This window comes from Temnothorax longispinosus, chromosome 9 (assembly GCF_030848805.1).
Source record: "Temnothorax longispinosus isolate EJ_2023e chromosome 9, Tlon_JGU_v1, whole genome shotgun sequence".
NCBI classification, from domain to species: Eukaryota; Metazoa; Arthropoda; class Insecta; order Hymenoptera; family Formicidae; genus Temnothorax; species Temnothorax longispinosus.
Window position 1 is genome coordinate 974029 of NC_092366.1, and position 18293 is coordinate 992321.

Genomic DNA, 18293 nt, shown 5'->3' on the forward strand with positions numbered 1-18293 from the left:
GGGTATAGGCAGTAGGCACCCACTTTGAAGCGGAAAGGGATCTTCTTTTATCGCGCTTTTACCTCGTTTTGCAGCTGTGTACTCCCTACCCTTGGGTCGGTCTTGCAGCATCTCGATGCGTTCTGTACGTAGAGCGTCTATACCTCTTGCATGATATCGACCTTAATAATAGGTTCCTCGACGAATTAAAAGTCGCTTTTTGTTCAGCAAAAATTGTACAGCTCTAATTACAGGAATATTTTATGTAGGATATCAAGAAGTTTTTCTCATGAATTAAACTTCATTAGCGGAACTTAATTAGCCCCAGGTGGATTGCGTTTCAGCGGAGATTTAATTCGGAGTTTTGCTTCCCGGCATAATTCAACGATGAAAATTTCAGAAAGTGCCGCGGCGAGAGCGACCAGGTCATTTGTGAAATATTCGCTATTAAAAATTTGCTCAAGAACTTATCGTTAATACATAGTTGACCACACCGCCCGCGCCATACCCGTGACCGGGCACACCCTGTATATCTAGACCAGTTATTCGGGGAGTGTTGGTGGCAGGGTAGGGCGACCAGCAGGGAGGAAAGGCCTTTGAAACAACAATGAAGTTAGTGTCTCTCGCTCGTCAGCGTCAGTAATGCACGGAATTTACGTCAAAGAGAATTCGAGCGAGCGAACGCCAACGGCAAGGACATCCTGGTTTGCGCGAGCGAGCGGGACAAAGATATCGCCGATGCAATTTCGCCGTGCGCGAGGACGACGAGGATGAGAAAAGCGGCCCGCTCGGAACCGGAGCGGCTGTAAAAAAAAAAAATAGAGTCATTTCCGAGGCTGAGTGAGCGCCCGGCAAATTGTACAAGGTGCATTTCGTGAAATTCAAACACCTCTCGCTCGTAAAATCCGCCCGGCATAGTAGCCGCGTACGATCGGTTATCGGCGTTCTCGCGATTAGCGAACGCTTTATCGATTCAATCACATTCTATTGATGGCCAGAGAAGATTTGCGTGCCATGAAACATCGTTGCTTTTCTAAAATTGATGTCGGTGTGACTATTAATGATTTAATATCCGAAAATGCGTCGAAATTAATTTTTGCCAAGGCTTCTCTGTTTCTCTCTCTTCTTCTCTTTTCTCTCGCACTAATAATACATATGAAACTCGGGAATATCGTGTATAACCGCCGCACATAAAATGTTCCGTCCGCTACAATTTCAAGCGTCGGGGCAAATGCGCGAATTCTATGGTACGCAGCAGAATAGAAGCGGCGGCAGAAAAGTCATTTCCTCGAGCGAACAGAACTGCCAAATTACTCAAAATGAATTCCTCGTGTTTCGAGCGGAGCCGTCTCTATGTATGCGCTCGGAACGCGTTTTTACCGATTCGACTAACGTCCGAGTGCTTTAATTTGCCGTTTTTATATTGCTCCGTGGGAAATAGTCGCGACGATGTCGAACGTCAGAGAAAGATGAAAGTATAAATCCAATTACTCTACTGCAGCGGAATTCTGATCGCGTTACAACGAAAAAAAAGGACCTAGAAGTTTATGTCGAAATATGATTATGCGCGAAGGAATATATCGCGTATATCAGTATTTTTACTTGACTTTCATTATTATTTCGCCCGACAACTCGCACACTTTGACAAACGTTGGGATAATAATGGATATTAATTATTCACGGGACGTACAATCAACGTAAAAACGGTAAAACGTTCCTGGCGAACATCTTGCTCCAAGATATTGTAATACCGACATCAATCGCTATCACCGTCACTTAAAATTCCATCTCATCGACCGGAAGTGGGAGAGCCGCGACGACGCGACTATACGACGGACGCGCTGATGATCGTCGAGAGGAATCGAGACGGGGATTCATCAATTTGCACATGGATTCGCGAACACGAAAAGCACCGGGAATCCGGGAATTCATTCATTTCGACGACGAGACTGTCTTCTTCCTCCGTTTCTCGAGGGTGGCGAACCAGCATAGTCCTCGCGACGCGACAGCGAAGCTTTTTCTAATGACGGCGGAATCGACGCTTTTAATTGCAGGCGCGGCTGGAAAAAAATCGACCCTAGTTCGTACTCTCTCGCGAAAATCCACGCGGAATTTTCTTCTCCCGCTCGCTCGCTCGCAGACTTCGCGTGTCGGTCCTGTTTTCTCCGTGTTGCTCCGGAGCAACATCGACGAAGAAAAGAAAAAATATCTGCGCGGCGCTTCCATAACGACGATCCCATTGTCTCTCGCATTCCATCGCGAATGTGCGTTGGGCGTGGCGGCTTTCAGGACCAGGAGATCGCGTACCCTGGTCCGCCTTCTTCTTTCGACGGTTCGCTCGTTTAACCACTGCACTCCGCGTTTTATTGCCGGGTCGCGGTACTCCGCGTGGATTATATCAGTAATCCACATTTTCATAGCGGAAATACAGATATGCACGAGGATAAAATTTTTCAACCGGGATTTTTAGATATACCTACCCAGCTTGAACTGCATAATACACAAACACGGATATAAATACCTTTGTAACAATTTTCAAGAGCGAGGAATTGGTTTATCCGCGCGATATCGAATTTGCATTAATTCCGCATCACGGAAACACGGCTCGCCCTTTTCTTCTTTTACGTTAAACGATCGCTCCCAGGTATTTTCGTGTTCTAGCAACTTTGATTAACGGTAACGGTTAGCGGCATAAATTTGTTCCCCTTCGCGTAATTAAGCTCGCCTTACACGTTAACGTTCCAGACGCGCCGCCAGTGCTCCTGTATTCGTTCATCGAGCAAACTCTCCAGCCGGGACCCGCCGTGTCCTTAAAATGTTCCGCCGCAGGAAACCCTACACCTCAGGTATCATGGGCGTTGGACGGTTTTCCCTTACCGACTAATGGAAGGTAAGCTCGTCCCAATTCTCCGAAATAGCCTACATTTTTGCCGTTATTCCGCGTGTTCGCCATTTGAGAGTTGATATCTCGTAATTCACTGGCGTAACTAATGATCCTACAAAAAGAGCAAGAAAAGTGGAAAGAAAGAAAGGAAAATATCGTAATTTGTAACATTGAGGTATATTCATATTATGACGTCAAATTACATTATATTCTCCGTTTTCTTTATTATTCTAGTTATTATTATGTATATGTATAACGTGTTAGTGTTAATGTTGTTAACAAAACTCGGAGAGGCAAGGAGCGAAATAATCGGGATCGACATTCTTAAAATAAAATGATGGACCATAAATTGGACGAGGCATCTTAAACGTTATTTATATCACTATCGTAATTGAACTATAATTTCTGACGGTGCCGTACGCGATCGTATATACGCGTGCAGGCAATTCCGCATGTAATATCCCAGGCGGAAACGAGAGAATATTTATCGTGCGGATGGGGCATATACTGCTTCGGAAAGAGTGACATCCGCGAGCCCCACGTGTAGTTTAACGACTGATAGGCGTAAAGGATCCACCATCTCGCGGACTTCGCTGTATCCCGTTTTATCATCGGCTTTCTATCCCTTATCGCTCGTATCCCCTTCGCTCGCAACCGGACGCAGTTTCCGACGGGCGTAGTTTCATTCTCGCGTCTGATCGAGATGGAACGTGACAAATTCTGAACGATAACGCGCAACGATAACACCGGGGATTCGCGGCGCGCACTCGCCGAGATTCACGAGATTGCAACCGATTTGAGAGCTGTCTAGCCCGCGCCAGACCGATAACAAATAGAAATGCGAAACGCTCCTCGTGAAAGGTCCACGTATCATTTTGCCATCTTCAGTTTTATCACGCTTTTATTACACATCTCTGCAATGTTATTGCTCGCGGTGCTGTTGCGACAGGGAAACACGATTATTCTACAACTGTTATTACACGTTAAAAAAATTCTTTTTTTTTAACGCGCAAGTATCACGCGGAATATTTAGTTATCCTTTGCAAATTCGCCGAACGTGGCGAATTACTCCGTAAATTGCTTTTCAAATCAAAAGCTCGTTGATTGTTGCGCAAGGTTCGTCATTGGCCAATACGTGACAGTGCACGGCGACGTTATATCCCACGTCAATATAAGCCACGTCATGGTGGAGGATGGAGGTGAATATTCCTGCACTGCCGAAAATCGCGCGGGAAAGGTGACACATGCTGCCCGACTGAATGTTTACGGTGAGTACCTTTCCGCTAATTATCATCGTGTATAATGTGAGACAAATTATAATTAATTTCACGCAGTGTAGCCGCTCCAACACTGACCGTATAGAGATGCAGCTCGCCTCTCGCTTTTTGATATCAAATAGTCGCATCAATGATTAATGACTTATCACTAATTTATGACCATAAATCATCATCACGTATAAACTGTGATATGATCGTATTTTTCCTGAAATTAGGGTCTGATACTATCAGTATTTAATTATTATATGACATTAATTAAAGAGAGAATGTTACAAATTTAAATTTTAGTAGGTATCTAGAAAGGTACATTATGAAAATATATTTTCGTTGGACATGTTTCGTTATTAAATCGCGAGAACGATGTTCTACACAGCCAGTTATTTGATTGTTTACCGATCTTATCGCGTAGTTTTCCATCAGTTCGAAACTCATCGAACTAGAAAAATCAAGGAAAATACGTAAACGTGAAATTTCCCGTCCAGGACTTCCGTACATACGCCTGATCCCGAAAGTGACCGCCGTCGCTGGTGAGACTCTCCGTTTGAAGTGCCCGGTGGCCGGATATCCGATCGAGGAGATCAAGTGGGAGAGAGCGAATCGCGAATTACCGGACGACCTGCGTCAGAAGGTGCTCGCGGACGGCACCCTGATGATCAGCAGCGTGCAGAAGAAGAGCGACGCCGGGGTGTACACCTGCTGGGCGAGAAACAAGCAAGGTCACAGCGCTAGGAGATCCGGAGACGTCGCGGTGATCGGTAAGGCCTCATTTCTAGTTTCCTATGAACAACAAATTGCCGCAGGTGGATAATTCCGAAAACCGAAAGACGACTATCTGGTAATGAGTGCCGCGGCGAGACGAAAGGCGAATCCACGATGCCGCGGAAAGACGATCGGAAAGACCATCATCTGTGTAATCGATCGAACAACGAAGAGCAAACACGAGGTCATGCGGAGCTAGGGACGGTAGATAAGCTTTAGGATTGCGTGGAAGGAGGCCCGAGACACGTGCCATGTTACCGATTGCCGTCTATGTATCGTAACGTGCGCTCACGAGCTGTCTCGTTGTTATTATTCCAGTTCCCCCCAAAATTAGCCCGTTCACGGCAGATCGCGACCTGCATCTCGGCGAACGCACCACCCTGACGTGCTCGGTGACCAGAGGCGATCTGCCGCTGTCCATCACGTGGCTCAAGGACGGACGCTCGATGGGGCCGTCGGAACGCGTCACTGTCACCAATATGGACCAGTACAATAGCATACTGATGATTGAAAGTTTATCTCCAGATCACAACGGCAACTACTCGTGCGTGGCCCGTAACGTGGCCGCAGAGGTATCGCACACGCAGCGGCTTGTGGTTCATGGTAATCCTCCTCTAGGCCCCCTACAATTTGCCCGACGACCGCCTGACCGCCCGAGTTTTGCGTGTGCGCGTGTGTGCCCGTTGCGTGCGTGCGATTTGTGTCGGCCGGGCTCGAAAATGGAAGCGGCACATGGAAGCTGCGCGCCGTTATCGTCAACGGCTATTGTTACGTTCTAGTTTGCGAGGATACGGGATCACGTCGCGAAATCTGCCGTAAATAATTTCGTTTAACACAAAGATCAAAGTTTCGGCGGGCTCGTTGGCGATGCGCTTCCAAGCAATCCACGACGGGACCTTGCCGACTTCTCGTCACCAAGGAACGTAGAGACTTGGTGACTTGTAATTAAAGATTGCTCACGCTTAGCGTGACTCTTCCTTATGCACGATACCCGCCTCTACCTCTCCCACACGTCCTCAAAAAGAAGTTGCGCTTTGACTTTTCGAGAGCGACGCCGCGCGTTTCCTCTCTTTCATTCAGATGTTTACAATTATCTCTGTCTGACTATCTCTTTCGCGTTTTGCTGTAGCTTTTAATTTTTAGCCGTGCTTGTCACAGTGTTTGAGATAGACATCGAAGAATTTTGTAAAAATCGCTCCATACGCTCTAAAATGATTAAAACTTGATCGAGTATCTTGAAGGAAACGATGCGGTAGCTTCGAGAAGATGAAGCCTCGCTCTTACTTTGAAAAGGATCGGATGCTGCGCGCAAGTGTGCGATGCCAATTTAAGTGTATAAGGTGTGAGGGCGTCAGGGGCAGGTCCGCGGCGGGGCCACCCTCTCTCTCCTCTACATTGCTACGTTACTATACTGCCTCTATTGTACATATATTCTACATATATATACATATTATATTCTATATATATATATCTACATATACATGGACGTACCACTGTTAATATGAAGCGGAAGGAACAGAAGCAAAAAAGAACTGAAAAAAAAAATATATATATATATATATACACATACCGTCTCACAGTATAAATCTATATATATATATATTTATGCATATATATATGAAAAGAACACGTATACCTGGTATTACAAGGTTCTTGCGTTTTTTGATGCCATCTTTTTCTTGCTCTCACGTATGGTTCTCTCTTCTCTCTTGACCTTTTCCAGTACCCCCTATTATTGAGCCATTTACGTTCCAAGAGGGACTATCCGAGGGGATGCGGACGCGGACGGTGTGCGGGGTCGCGGCGGGAGATCCACCCCTGACTATATCCTGGCTGAAAGACGGCCAAAGTCCCTTTCCCTTGCCGCCGAATCTGGCATCCGTCGCAAATGTCTCCCAACTGGATCCTTACTCGAGCCTCCTCAGTATAACGAATCTCGCGGCCGAGCACTCCGGCGACTATACCTGCGTCGCCGCGAACCCCGCCGCCGAGGTCAGGTACACGGCCAAGCTACAGGTAAAAGGTAACTAGATGATCGCCAACCCTTGTCCTAGACTTCCTAATAATCGCCTTGCCAATCCTCTGATCGTTTCACCCCGATCTAAGTTAATTGACATCTCTAATCTAATAAATCACTAATCTCTATCTTTTTTTTTTAAATTTAGAAGAATTTCAATCACACATTGTAATACTGTTCATTAAGCTGTTTATAAGCATCAGTCACTTACAAGCATTAATTTTAATATGGTAAATTTAAGATTTATATGCAATACATATAATAATTAAATAACTTCGTGCATTCGAATAGTCAACATCAGATACGGTGAGGAAGTCTGTCAAATGAATTTTCAACGATCTACCAGTTTGCAATGCCGCAAAATCTCGAAATTTGTTGGGGTCGAACGTCATCCTCTGAAACATCCGTTCCATCGCTCCCACGGCCCGTTCTCCAGTCTCAGCTGCCATTTCATCATCCACCGCCATCGACATATCACCGCGCTTATTGACTCGGTTCCCGCTTCACCATAGTTCATCATAGCTGTGTTCTCGCCGGGATGTGTGACATTTAGAGAGACTCTGTACTTCACATTGGCTCCACGGCTTAAGAGACGCTTAAAGACGATACCATCGAGATTTCGAGTGACAGCACGTTCACCCCCGGGCGAGATCACGATCATTACGCTCCGAATCTCCTGTCCTCGTCTCTTCTACCCCTCGTCCCTGACCCTATCGAGTCCCTCCCGGAGATCCATCCGATATCCCTTCTTAACCCAGAACACAGTGTGTATTACATTTGCGTTGCTTTGGCTCTCTGGGAATGCGTCGGTATCTCGTGGACCCCCGAGGTTTGCTTGACTTGACCGAATAATAAAGGTAACAGTTTGCACCTTTCCTTATTTTTTACTTGTTTCATCTACAACAACTACAACAACAACAGCAACAACTGCAGCTACAAATAAATGAAAACGAAAAAAAAAAGATTTTTTCTGGCCTGCGTGCGTGCGTGTGTATGTGAGCATCGATTACTTCATTCGGCATGATCTCTTTATGTAGTCGTAGATCACATTGCCTGCACATTTTACGTGTAAATATATATATTATCTCTTTGTGTGTGTGTCTGTGTGTTTATCGAATTTATATCTTAAATAAACATATATCGAAGTATCTTGATCACCCAAGTGCGAGCACGTGCCACTACGCTCACGACCAATCTTCACCGACCTTTGCGCTGGCTCTCCTTTGGGCTCGTTGGAAGGCAACCTTTATTCACTTCTGCATGCTTTCTCACCAAACTTTCTCTTTCTCTCTGTCTCTCTATTTCTGTCTCTCTATCTTCATCTCTCTCACTCTCTATCTTTCTCTCTGTCCGTCCGTATCTCTTTCTCTTTTTTGTATTTCTTTCGTCGCAACGGGACGAGGATGCCGAACGCTCGTGTATCGCGCCCGCAAGCTCTTTTGCCTCGTAAAAGTAAGGAAAGTAAAGTGATCCTACAAACATAGCGAAAAGCTCCTAAGCTTGCCGGCGGCCGATAGAATCTGAAATTTGCAAGCGCGGTACTCGATACAAGAGCATGAACTCGTAAAAATACCCCGAGCGCGCGCATCCTCCGCCTCGTCGGCGACCAGTAAAAAATAGTAGGCTAGTAGTACGTATATCATTAATTAAATTCGTACTTTATTGAACTAGTCGTTAGACGCGGGTACTTATATATACATATATATTGTTATTGGTATCATTATTATTATTATTATTCGCCACCCTCACGAGGTCCGCACCCAAACACTTCCCGCCCTTTGCGTACCTCTTTCCGAGAGTTCTACTTGTTTCACACGCCACCGTTTGGGCTCGAGTATATTTGTATACTCACGTTACATATGTTATATACATATATATCTATATATCTCTATCTATCTATCTATATATATATTATATATTGTCGCACGCGATCGATGCGTGGCCGATACTTTGCCGTCTTGTAAAACGTTGGAAACTCCCACTCACAGTATCTCGCTTGTGCAGCGTTTTTTTCACCACAGTAAGAAGTAGAACCTTGCCAAACAATACACCTGATCGTACAAGAACCACCCCCTACTACTTTGAGACTTTGTCGACAAATCGATGCGCGACGCAAAATCTCGCGCCGGATCGAGAAACTTCGACGACCAAAGCATCCGTCTGTTCTTTAATTTTTTTTTCTTTTTTTTCCCTTTTTATTACGAGCTAAGAGCTGTTATACGTACTATTGTCGCGCGCTATCATAGAGACGCCTTCGTTTCGTTGTCCTTGTTGGTAGCTCCTAGGAGAGTTAACGTTGCAGATAATATAGATGATCGATTGCCTCCGCCCTTGTCACTTTCCTTGTTACCCTGTTGCGGTGTTGAACATAGAGGTGAATTGTCTGCTGCTGCCTGGCGTGCGAATGACACGAGACTTTATATATATATATTAATTGACACCCGCGAAATACGCCTCGCATCGATTCATGACCCCCTGATTCTCCACAATTCTGCCCCATATTCCGCATACTTACCTTCATTCTCACTCTATCTTCTCTCAGTATATCTTTATCAGTTCTCTTCGTCGTGCGAATGTCCGCGTATACGGGAATATTCTCGCGTCGAGCGCGGAGGAATTGAGAAGTGCGAAAAATCGCGCGAGAGTAGAGAGCGTATTTTTTCAAAAGAGGGAAGATCAAACGCGAGAGAATGGCGTAGCTTCACGCGCGAGGCCACCTCTCGTGTACATCTCTTTTTCTCTTTCGCGCCGTCTTTTATCGGTTCGTTTGAGATTCGATCTCTTTGACGTGCCAGAATCGCGTGTTGCCCGTCGAAGCGACACGAGATCTCTCACGTAGCTCTCTTTCGTTTGCGTCGCGCTTTTTCACGACTCTACTCTCTATATCTCTCTATATCTCTCTGTCTCTCTTTCTCTCTATCACGAAAACGTACCTGTCTCTAAATCGCTAACGACCAGTAAAAGCAAGACATAATAAGTTGAACGCTGCCACACACGTGACTGATCTGTGTAAAGCGGGTATCTCTGACGTTACAGTGCCGCCCAGATGGATCGTCGAGCCAAGCGACGTGAGCGTCGAGAGGAATCGCCACGTCGCGCTGCACTGCCAGGCGCAGGGCGTCCCGACGCCGACGATCGTGTGGAAGAAAGCCACTGGTAAGACAACTGCAAATAAAGCGACAGTGCACACACAGAAAAAAAAGAAGTGTCAAATAAAAACTCATATACTCGTATATGCGCAATTTTACGCATATATTATTCGACTTCAAATATTACTTTGACAACAACAGCTGCTTTGGATTTCTGAGATAAGATTACTTCTAATATGGGATTTATTTTGTTAATAATTTTATTAAATTCAAAGTTTTATGGAGAGAGTCTCATAATCACTTCAGGTTTATTCAGGTTTATATTTAGATTTTGTTTAATATATGAATTTAATAGAATTTTGAAGTTCTTTTTAACTCTCTATGTGAATACGTTTGTCATATTCGACGCTATTTTTCTCTACCTTAAAATATTGTATTTTTAAAAATCTGAAAAAAATCTGAAGAAATTCATAAAACATCTATAAATTGTAGTTTATTTTATAGTTTTTTTTATGAACATCGTGTTTATTTAATATTTTCTAACAGGCTTGCAAGTTTTACAGTTACGAGCAGTTTGGCTCGGACGCCGTTGACCTACGTTTACACACGGAGGGTTAAAGTAAAATAAATGCAATTGGTTGTTATAATATTAAATCACTTTTTATTTTTCTATACACGAAAGAAAATGATGTATCAAATTATAAACTTATACACTCTTATAAACGCAACAATCTATAATCTTCTTATAAGAATTTCAACTTTTTATTTCAACCTTTTTTCTTGGTTGAATTATGATATATAAGATACTTCATTCAAGCAAGTTTTCTTCGTAACGCAATATAATCTCATTTCAAGATTTGCACGTTGAAACTAAAAGATATGCTCAAATCAAGAATATTCTTTTTTTCTGTGCAATTGTCTCGCCTGACGTTTATGTTTATTTTATAAAGAGTAGATAAATTTTTTATTTTATACTACTTATGCGTAAAATCACTTCTTTTCGCGAGTCAGGAAAGCGCAATAGGATTTTGTTTCACGTCAAGTAGGTTGAGCACCGATCGGCTTGACTTTCTCACGCGGCACTTGTTAACAGGAAGCAAAGCCGGTGATTACGAGGAGTTGCGCGAAAGAACTTACACCAAGATCCTCAGCAACGGCACTCTATTGCTGCAACACGTGAAAGAAGACAGGGAGGGCTTCTACCTGTGCCACGCGAACAACGGCATTGGAAGCGGTCTAGGCAAAGTCGTGCAATTAAAGGTCAATTGTGAGTAAAAGTGCATCAGACAATTCTTCTTTGCAAAATTAAATATTTTGCACAATGCGATGCAAGCGTTCGCGTTTGATTCTAAATGTTGAAATCCCATCATATAGAACTTACATCGTTTTTTTTTCCGCTTCTGTGCAGCGTCTCCGTATTTCGCGGCGCCGTCGCGGCTCGTTACCGTAAAGAAAGGGGACACGGCGACGTTGCACTGCGAAGTACACGGCGATAAGCCGGTTACCGTTACCTGGCTGAAAGGTGGTAAAAGCGAGCTGAATCCCTCGACGAATTACCGGTAAGTCGAGATTAAACCGTACGTAGAATCATAGAGATGAACGGACTTTCCACGGACGCGCGCGCGAAAATCGATACTCGCGATGAATAAACTAAAATGGCGCAAAATCTCTGCGCCCGCTGCGATTTTCGTTTAGATTAACGTGTCGTTTCGGTATTGGAACGTTTATTGCGAGCGGCACGTTAGTCTCGATAAATCGATCATGTCGAGCGGAATTTAGCAAATGAGATGCGACGGTATTAATAATGCATTCCGGGTTGATAATAGGCAACATACGCAGGCATGCGAAACGCACCCACTTGAAAAATTCAGGGAGCGCCATATATGTATATCCGGTTAAAAGGACCAAATATAATCCGTTCATCCGTTTATTAACAAGAGAACACTGAAATGCTGCTGTTGTTCAAAGGGAGAGTTTGTACCAAATATATTAGCATACCACTTCTGATGCGATGATACATGAATATTTCATAGTTGTGCCCCCTTTCATCGAGCATTTAATGAACTTTTATAAATTCGTCTCTCTAAAGCGTCGCAGTGAAGCAGGAAGTAACGCCGGACGGTGTCATCGCGCAATTGCAAATCTCATCGGCGGAAGCAGTTGACAGCGGTGCGTACTTCTGCCAAGCGAACAATCTTTACGGGCGCGATCAGCAGCTGGTGCAACTCCTCGTCCAAGGTACGATATGGGTTTATAGGTCAATTCGCCCCGATATAGAATAATTGAATTCCAAATGCGATACTCTTGCGCTATATGTATATATATATATATATATACATATATGTGTCGATGTACACGAGTGCATTAATATCGAATTCCGCATGTTTTAGAACCGCCCCAACCGCCGAGCGCCCTAGAAACTGCCATGGTGGCTAGTCGCAGCATTAACGTTAAATGGCAGCATAAGTCGCAGGACACCAGCGAGGTCACCAAGTATATTCTCCAGTACAAAGAGGGCGAAGGTAAATTGGCAAATACTATTTTACATAAAATGAAAGATGCATTTGGAGTAACGTGAAATCCACTTTTAAACATTGCAACATTATGTGCATAAAAAATAATAAATTATAAGTTATTATAATAAATTTGATAAATATATAATTTAACTTGAGATATAATAAACTTTGTCTAACATAAATTAATACTTCGATAAACTTCAAGCTATACCTACTTATGTTTCAATTGTCTCGAATAAAATTTATTTTTTCTCAATTTACAATAATGCAAAATATACTCAAGGAAGCTCTGATATCTTTAAATCGAAATTGCTAGGCGGAATGTGGCAGCAACAAGAGTTTACCGGACCACCCTTGCCGTACGCGGCATTGATCGACGATTTAAAACCTGCCACGAGATACACCATACGCGTAATAGCGGAAGGTCCAGCGGGCCGATCTGTCCCTTCGCCGGAGCTCATCGTCAGAACCGAGCCGCAAAAACCAGCTGGTCCGCCAATGAATCTCGCGGCCAGACCTCTCTCCTCGTCCGAGATCCTCGTTACTTGGTCACCGCCATTGTTGGAGCTTCGTCATGGTGACATACAGGGTTTCAATGTTGGTTACAAGGAAACGAGGTAATTGTTATAAAGTAATTTAATCCCTGAATAAAATATATAATGCTTCGAAGTAAGGATAATAAGTGTAGCCAATCGTGCAACGCATCAGCGATAATACACAAAGATCGATTGGAGTTAAATTTGAACTCACACCAAGATCAATTCGATAATATTGTCACGCCCGTACGGAAACGCGAGCGGATCTCCGGCGCGATAATATCTAAGGAAAAATATATTATAAATAAGCTTTTCAATGATTGTGGAGAAATTCCTTGACGAAAGGATGAATAGTACCAGTCAAATTATTATTTCAGTTCAAACAACCCATCGTACAACTTCAGCTCCGTCTCGGGCGACGGAGAGGAAGGCGGCGGGGAATTTCGACTTACGGGTCTTAGGCCATACACCAGATACACTCTCGTTGTTCGAGCTTACAATCAGGTTGGGCCAGGACCTTTGTGTGAACCATTGGTTACCCAGACCTTGGAAGACGGTGATTATTGAAGTTTCTAGATCTTATCTTAATCTTAAAAATAAATAATCTTTGTTTATCCTAAATCCTTTTTTTTTTAATTTTCTCTAAGATCTTTAAGATGTGACAATGAGAAATGATTGTTTTTAGTTCCCAGCATGCCGCCGGATGATGTGAGATGCGTGGCACTTACTTCTCAGTCTTTGCAAGTGTCCTGGCAACCTCCGCCTAACACTCACAGTAACGGTATTATCCAGGGTTACAAATTGAATTATGAACCGATTTTGGCTGACGCGTGGCGAGGCGTGGATGAGATGGAGGTGATTATTCTAACATATTAATCGTTTGTTTCGTGCGTTCTCCTATCTTAATTAATTAGTTAATTCTGTGATTAGGCCCGTAAAACGAGCGCTTTGACAACGGTTCTAACTGGGCTCAGACGGTACACTAATTACACTATCCAGGTTTTGGCTTATACTAGAATTGGTGACGGTGTGCCTTCTGCGACAATTTACTGCCAAACGGAGGAAGACGGTGATTTGCTTGACGTCTTAGAGTTATTTTCTTTTTGACAAAATTTTAATAAATATTCTTCTCGTTTCTTATTTAGTGCCAGGCAGTCCGGCTGATATCAAGGTCGTCGTGAGTTCGCCGCAGGCTCTATTCATCTCGTGGCTACCGCCACTCGAGCCAAATGGAGTTATTACAAAATACAATCTTTATACAAGGTAATAAAGATAAGTAAATAAAAATTTGTATTATATCTTTTGCATCTTGCCTATGAGACAAAACTAGTGGTCTTGCAATTTAAAGTATCTCAATAATCAAATTTCTACTAATTGTAAGTTAAATATTATTCTTCATCAAGTTTATAAAGATAATAAAACAATTTCACAGAGTTGTCGACGGACGGGAGGAACTGAATCACGGCAAAAAGACGTTACCGGCGACGAGTACGTTTTTCGAGGCGACTGATTTGCAGCAACACGTTGAGTATCAATTCTGGGTGACTGGTAGCACCCGAATGGGGGAGGGCCAGAGTTCGAGGGTGGCTGCACAAGTACCGACGAATCGAGTACCAGCCAGGATCACGTCTTTCGGCGGGCACGTGGTGCGTCCGTGGCGGGGTTCGGCGACTTTGGCATGCAACGCGGTCGGGGATCCGACGAGAGATTGGTACAAGAGTACCACGGAGCAGATACGCACCGATTCTGCTAGAAACATACAGATCTTGACGACCGGGGAACTCGTGTTGTCGAATCTGCAGTCGCAGGACAGCGGGAATTATACTTGTCAGGTGGAGAACTCCCAAGGCAGCGATAAGCTGCATTACACTCTCACGGTGCAAGGTAATTATTGCGATTAATTCTCTTCTCCATTTATGTGCCATTTCAATTTTAACAAAACACAGGAATCTTATTCAAAGGAATATTATGGATTACAATATTAAAATAATTATTTATCTTCTATTTGCTTCTAACTATTATAATGTAATTACCGTTACATGATTACGATGCTAATATTCTGCTAGATAGGTTTAAATAGATAACTTATTATAGACTTTAACTGAGCAGAATATTAGCGCAGTTTAGAATGCTTTACAGTTTAAATATCTACTATTGCAGTTCCGCCCAGTGCTCCTGTATTGTATGTAACCAGTTCTACGTCAAGCAGCGTGTTATTACATTGGAAATCCGAGCATAACGGTGGTGCGCCTTTGACAGGTTACACACTGTATTATCGAACTACCCACGGTACTCTCGATGAGTTACAATTATCTCGCCATGCTACCAGTCACGAACTAAAGGTAAACTTGCCTGAAATTAGTAGAGTAATATTAATCGTTGGTAAAAAAAATGTTAATTGTCTTAAGCAAATTTTAAAATTATATCATAAACTTCTATATAATGCGCAGATTTTGTATTATAGTCCGTATTATACGAGAGACTCGTTATTAGAATATATAATTATAAATAATCTATATAAAATTTAGAATACGTTTCTTATTGTATAAAAATAAAAAGTGATTCAATATTATACATTATATATTATATATTGACAACAAATTGTATTTATTTTCTCTTAAAAAGAAACTTTACAATTTTATTAAATTTATAATAAAAAGAATTACATTAAATCACAGTTTAAAGAAGCACGAGTTACCGCAAATGTTATAAGAAACAGCGTAGTATACGAGCATGCGTTAAGAGCAGACTGATCTAATGCAATATAATAAATTAATAAAATTAATAATAATCAAAATTCAAGTGCGATTTAGTTAAAACGTATTCTGGATACATTAAATTTTAATTAAAAATGAAGCACAAATACATAGATTTTTATTAGTATAGAGATCAAGTTTATCGAAAGCAATACGCATATGAAGAAAATGAAATTGTCATTTCTTTAACAGGGGCTCCTGTGCGGAAACACGTATCAGCTGTATTTAACATCACATAACAAAATCGGCAGCAGTCCGTCATCGCCGGTGCTCTCAGTTCGAACTCAGGGCCAAGCTCCGGGAATCCCACCGGCGGCTGCCTTTCTCAACCCGAACTCCACCACTCTGGTTCTGCGATTGCACGTCTGGCCTGACAACGGTTGCCCTATAAAGTACTTCGTTATTCAGTACAGGCCGATAAATGAGTTTCATTGGACCCTGATGTCCAACAATGTTAAGATGCAACGGCGATTCGTCGTAACGAATTTAACACCCAGCTCGGTCTATCAACTCAAGGTCGAGGCTCATAATGTGGCCGGCAGTAATCAAGCGGAGTTTACGTTTGTAACGTTAACAAAGGAGGGCGGTAAGTTTGAAGATAGATCAAATCGAGACAATTAACGGATGGAAAAACTTAATATAACGCAACTTTCATCGGAAGATAATGGTGATCGAAGATGCGTTTGCGCCGTCCGATGAAACTAAATTTAAAAGCCTATATCCAAAAGCACTGTGTTCCTGTAACTTTGCAGAAATACCGCCGCCAGGACTGTCAAAGCGCGGGATGACATCGGCCATGCCGTTCTATGCAGACATTAAGGTGATACTGCCGTTGCTAGTGGCTACTGTCGCATTGGTCGCCGCAGCGGTCATTGTCGCCTTTCGCTGGAAGAACAGTGAGTCCAGTTTAATGAACACGCAATTATCGCCTCTGAGATTTTTTCGTGAAATATTTTTGGTCGTTAATCTTTCTAATTGTCTTCATTTTATATTTAAGTAAATTATTGGTATTCTTCCGCAATACCATTTTGAATATATATCTCTTGACATTTTTTGTAATATGCCAAAAAAATTAGAAAGATTAATGGGAGGATACGTTTGCCAGGATATTTGGGAGGCCAAATGCAACGGCCGATGAAGGAGTCGCAGGAGAATCAACAGAACGCGGAGACGCAGCGAGAGCGTTACTATGCCACGATACATAAGGTGGCATTGCAACAAGCGGCGAATACGGGCGCGGGGCCCGACAAGATTCCAGGTGAACCTTTGTTACGATATGGACAACCACCAGGTTTGGTACTATAATTACTGTTGCGCAGGTACGAGTCGGCCACCTTTAGCGCCGGTCAACAGTAAAACAAGCTTAGCGAAATAAAACTTAAAAAAATGTTTAAGAAAATATTTATTACGTTATACAGAATTAATCAATTTATATAAATTTAAAAGCTCTCTGTTTAATGTTGTTTAATTAATTTTAAGCATAAAAATAGTTACATATTTGCGCCTGAGAAATAATTTCGCGCGTCTTTGTTTGTAAATATAAAATCGAAATGGATGGATGACTGAGACAGTTAGCCCGACGCGATTTGAAAGGTAGGCAATGCCTCTGATGGGTTACAGAGACAGCGGAGGACATTTCGCCGTACGCTACGTTCCAGCTTTCGGAGGGTGGCGGGGGAAGCCTGGCAGGGTTGGGCGCATTGGGCGGACTGGGAGGCGCGGCGGAGGCCACGGCGGCCGGTCTTCACCCGAACAACACTCTTCTACACAGTTTCATGTATCACGAGCACGCCATGACCGAAGGGTGCGCGAGCCCTCCACCGGCGGCGACGGTATACGCCCCACAAATCTCTTCCTTTTACTGGAATTTTATTAATTACTTAACCCAGTTTTGAAATATTATTGTATAAATTATACATGGAATATATATATATATATGTTATATATTAAATTAATAATATTGTATTTTGTATTATATGTGTAATATTTAATTTGCAAATTGTTAATTCTATAATTGCTAATTAACAATATGAATTGATATGGAGATTAAAACTGAATTAGAGTTCTGCTATAATTTACATTTTGCACACGAAACTCCTGTGCGCAGAGCATGAAGAGCGTCTCGTCGAGAAGGCGACAGCAGAGAAAGCAGCAAACCCCAGGGGATGTCGAGAGCGACGAGAGCGAGTCTGACCCGGACCAACTGATAAGCTCGCGCACGGAGTCGTCGAATCAGTTGGACGCTGGAAAATTAAAACATAGTACGTTCTGATCTGAAATGTATTAAAAACGCTCGGTTCATCGACATTCTAACTCTAACGAATTGTCGTTTCAGTTCGCGCGGTCTCGGACTTTATTTATCACGGCACGTCGAGCACGTCTTCGGACATTTCTCCCATGTCCGAACAGAAGTCACTGCCACGGAGGGGGCGATCAAGGTAATGGTTCTGAAATAACAAAGCACAGATTATAATTCCAAC

General features: G+C 43.0%; 1 protein-coding gene across 6 annotated transcripts in view; it reads left to right on the forward strand.

Moving 5' to 3' along the window:
* Positions 1-18293, forward strand: part of Dscam2 (Down syndrome cell adhesion molecule 2) — an 89236-nt gene that overhangs the window by 67387 nt on the left and 3556 nt on the right. Inside the window, exons 8-29 of one of the 6 annotated variants that reach the window (XM_071787843.1) lie at positions 2725-2869; positions 3980-4131; positions 4623-4895; positions 5218-5502; positions 9953-10072; positions 11099-11272; positions 11414-11564; positions 12095-12243; positions 12396-12527; positions 12838-13138; positions 13435-13613; positions 13743-13912; positions 13988-14126; positions 14203-14320; positions 14490-14941; positions 15218-15399; positions 16006-16399; positions 16566-16709; positions 16919-17104; positions 17434-17645; positions 17921-18074; positions 18149-18251. In XM_071787843.1, coding sequence (XP_071643944.1) covers positions 2725-2869; positions 3980-4131; positions 4623-4895; positions 5218-5502; positions 9953-10072; positions 11099-11272; positions 11414-11564; positions 12095-12243; positions 12396-12527; positions 12838-13138; positions 13435-13613; positions 13743-13912; positions 13988-14126; positions 14203-14320; positions 14490-14941; positions 15218-15399; positions 16006-16399; positions 16566-16709; positions 16919-17104; positions 17434-17645; positions 17921-18074; positions 18149-18251 — 4315 coding nt within the window. Of the gene's footprint in view, positions 1-2724; positions 2870-3979; positions 4132-4622; positions 4896-5217; positions 5503-6622; positions 6923-9952; positions 10073-11098; positions 11273-11413; positions 11565-12094; positions 12244-12395; positions 12528-12837; positions 13139-13434; positions 13614-13742; positions 13913-13971; positions 14127-14202; positions 14321-14489; positions 14942-15217; positions 15400-16005; positions 16400-16565; positions 16710-16918; positions 17105-17433; positions 17646-17920; positions 18075-18148; positions 18252-18293 lie in introns of those variants that run through there. The other 5 variants (XM_071787847.1, XM_071787842.1, XM_071787844.1 and 2 more) reach the window with 5 other exon arrangements.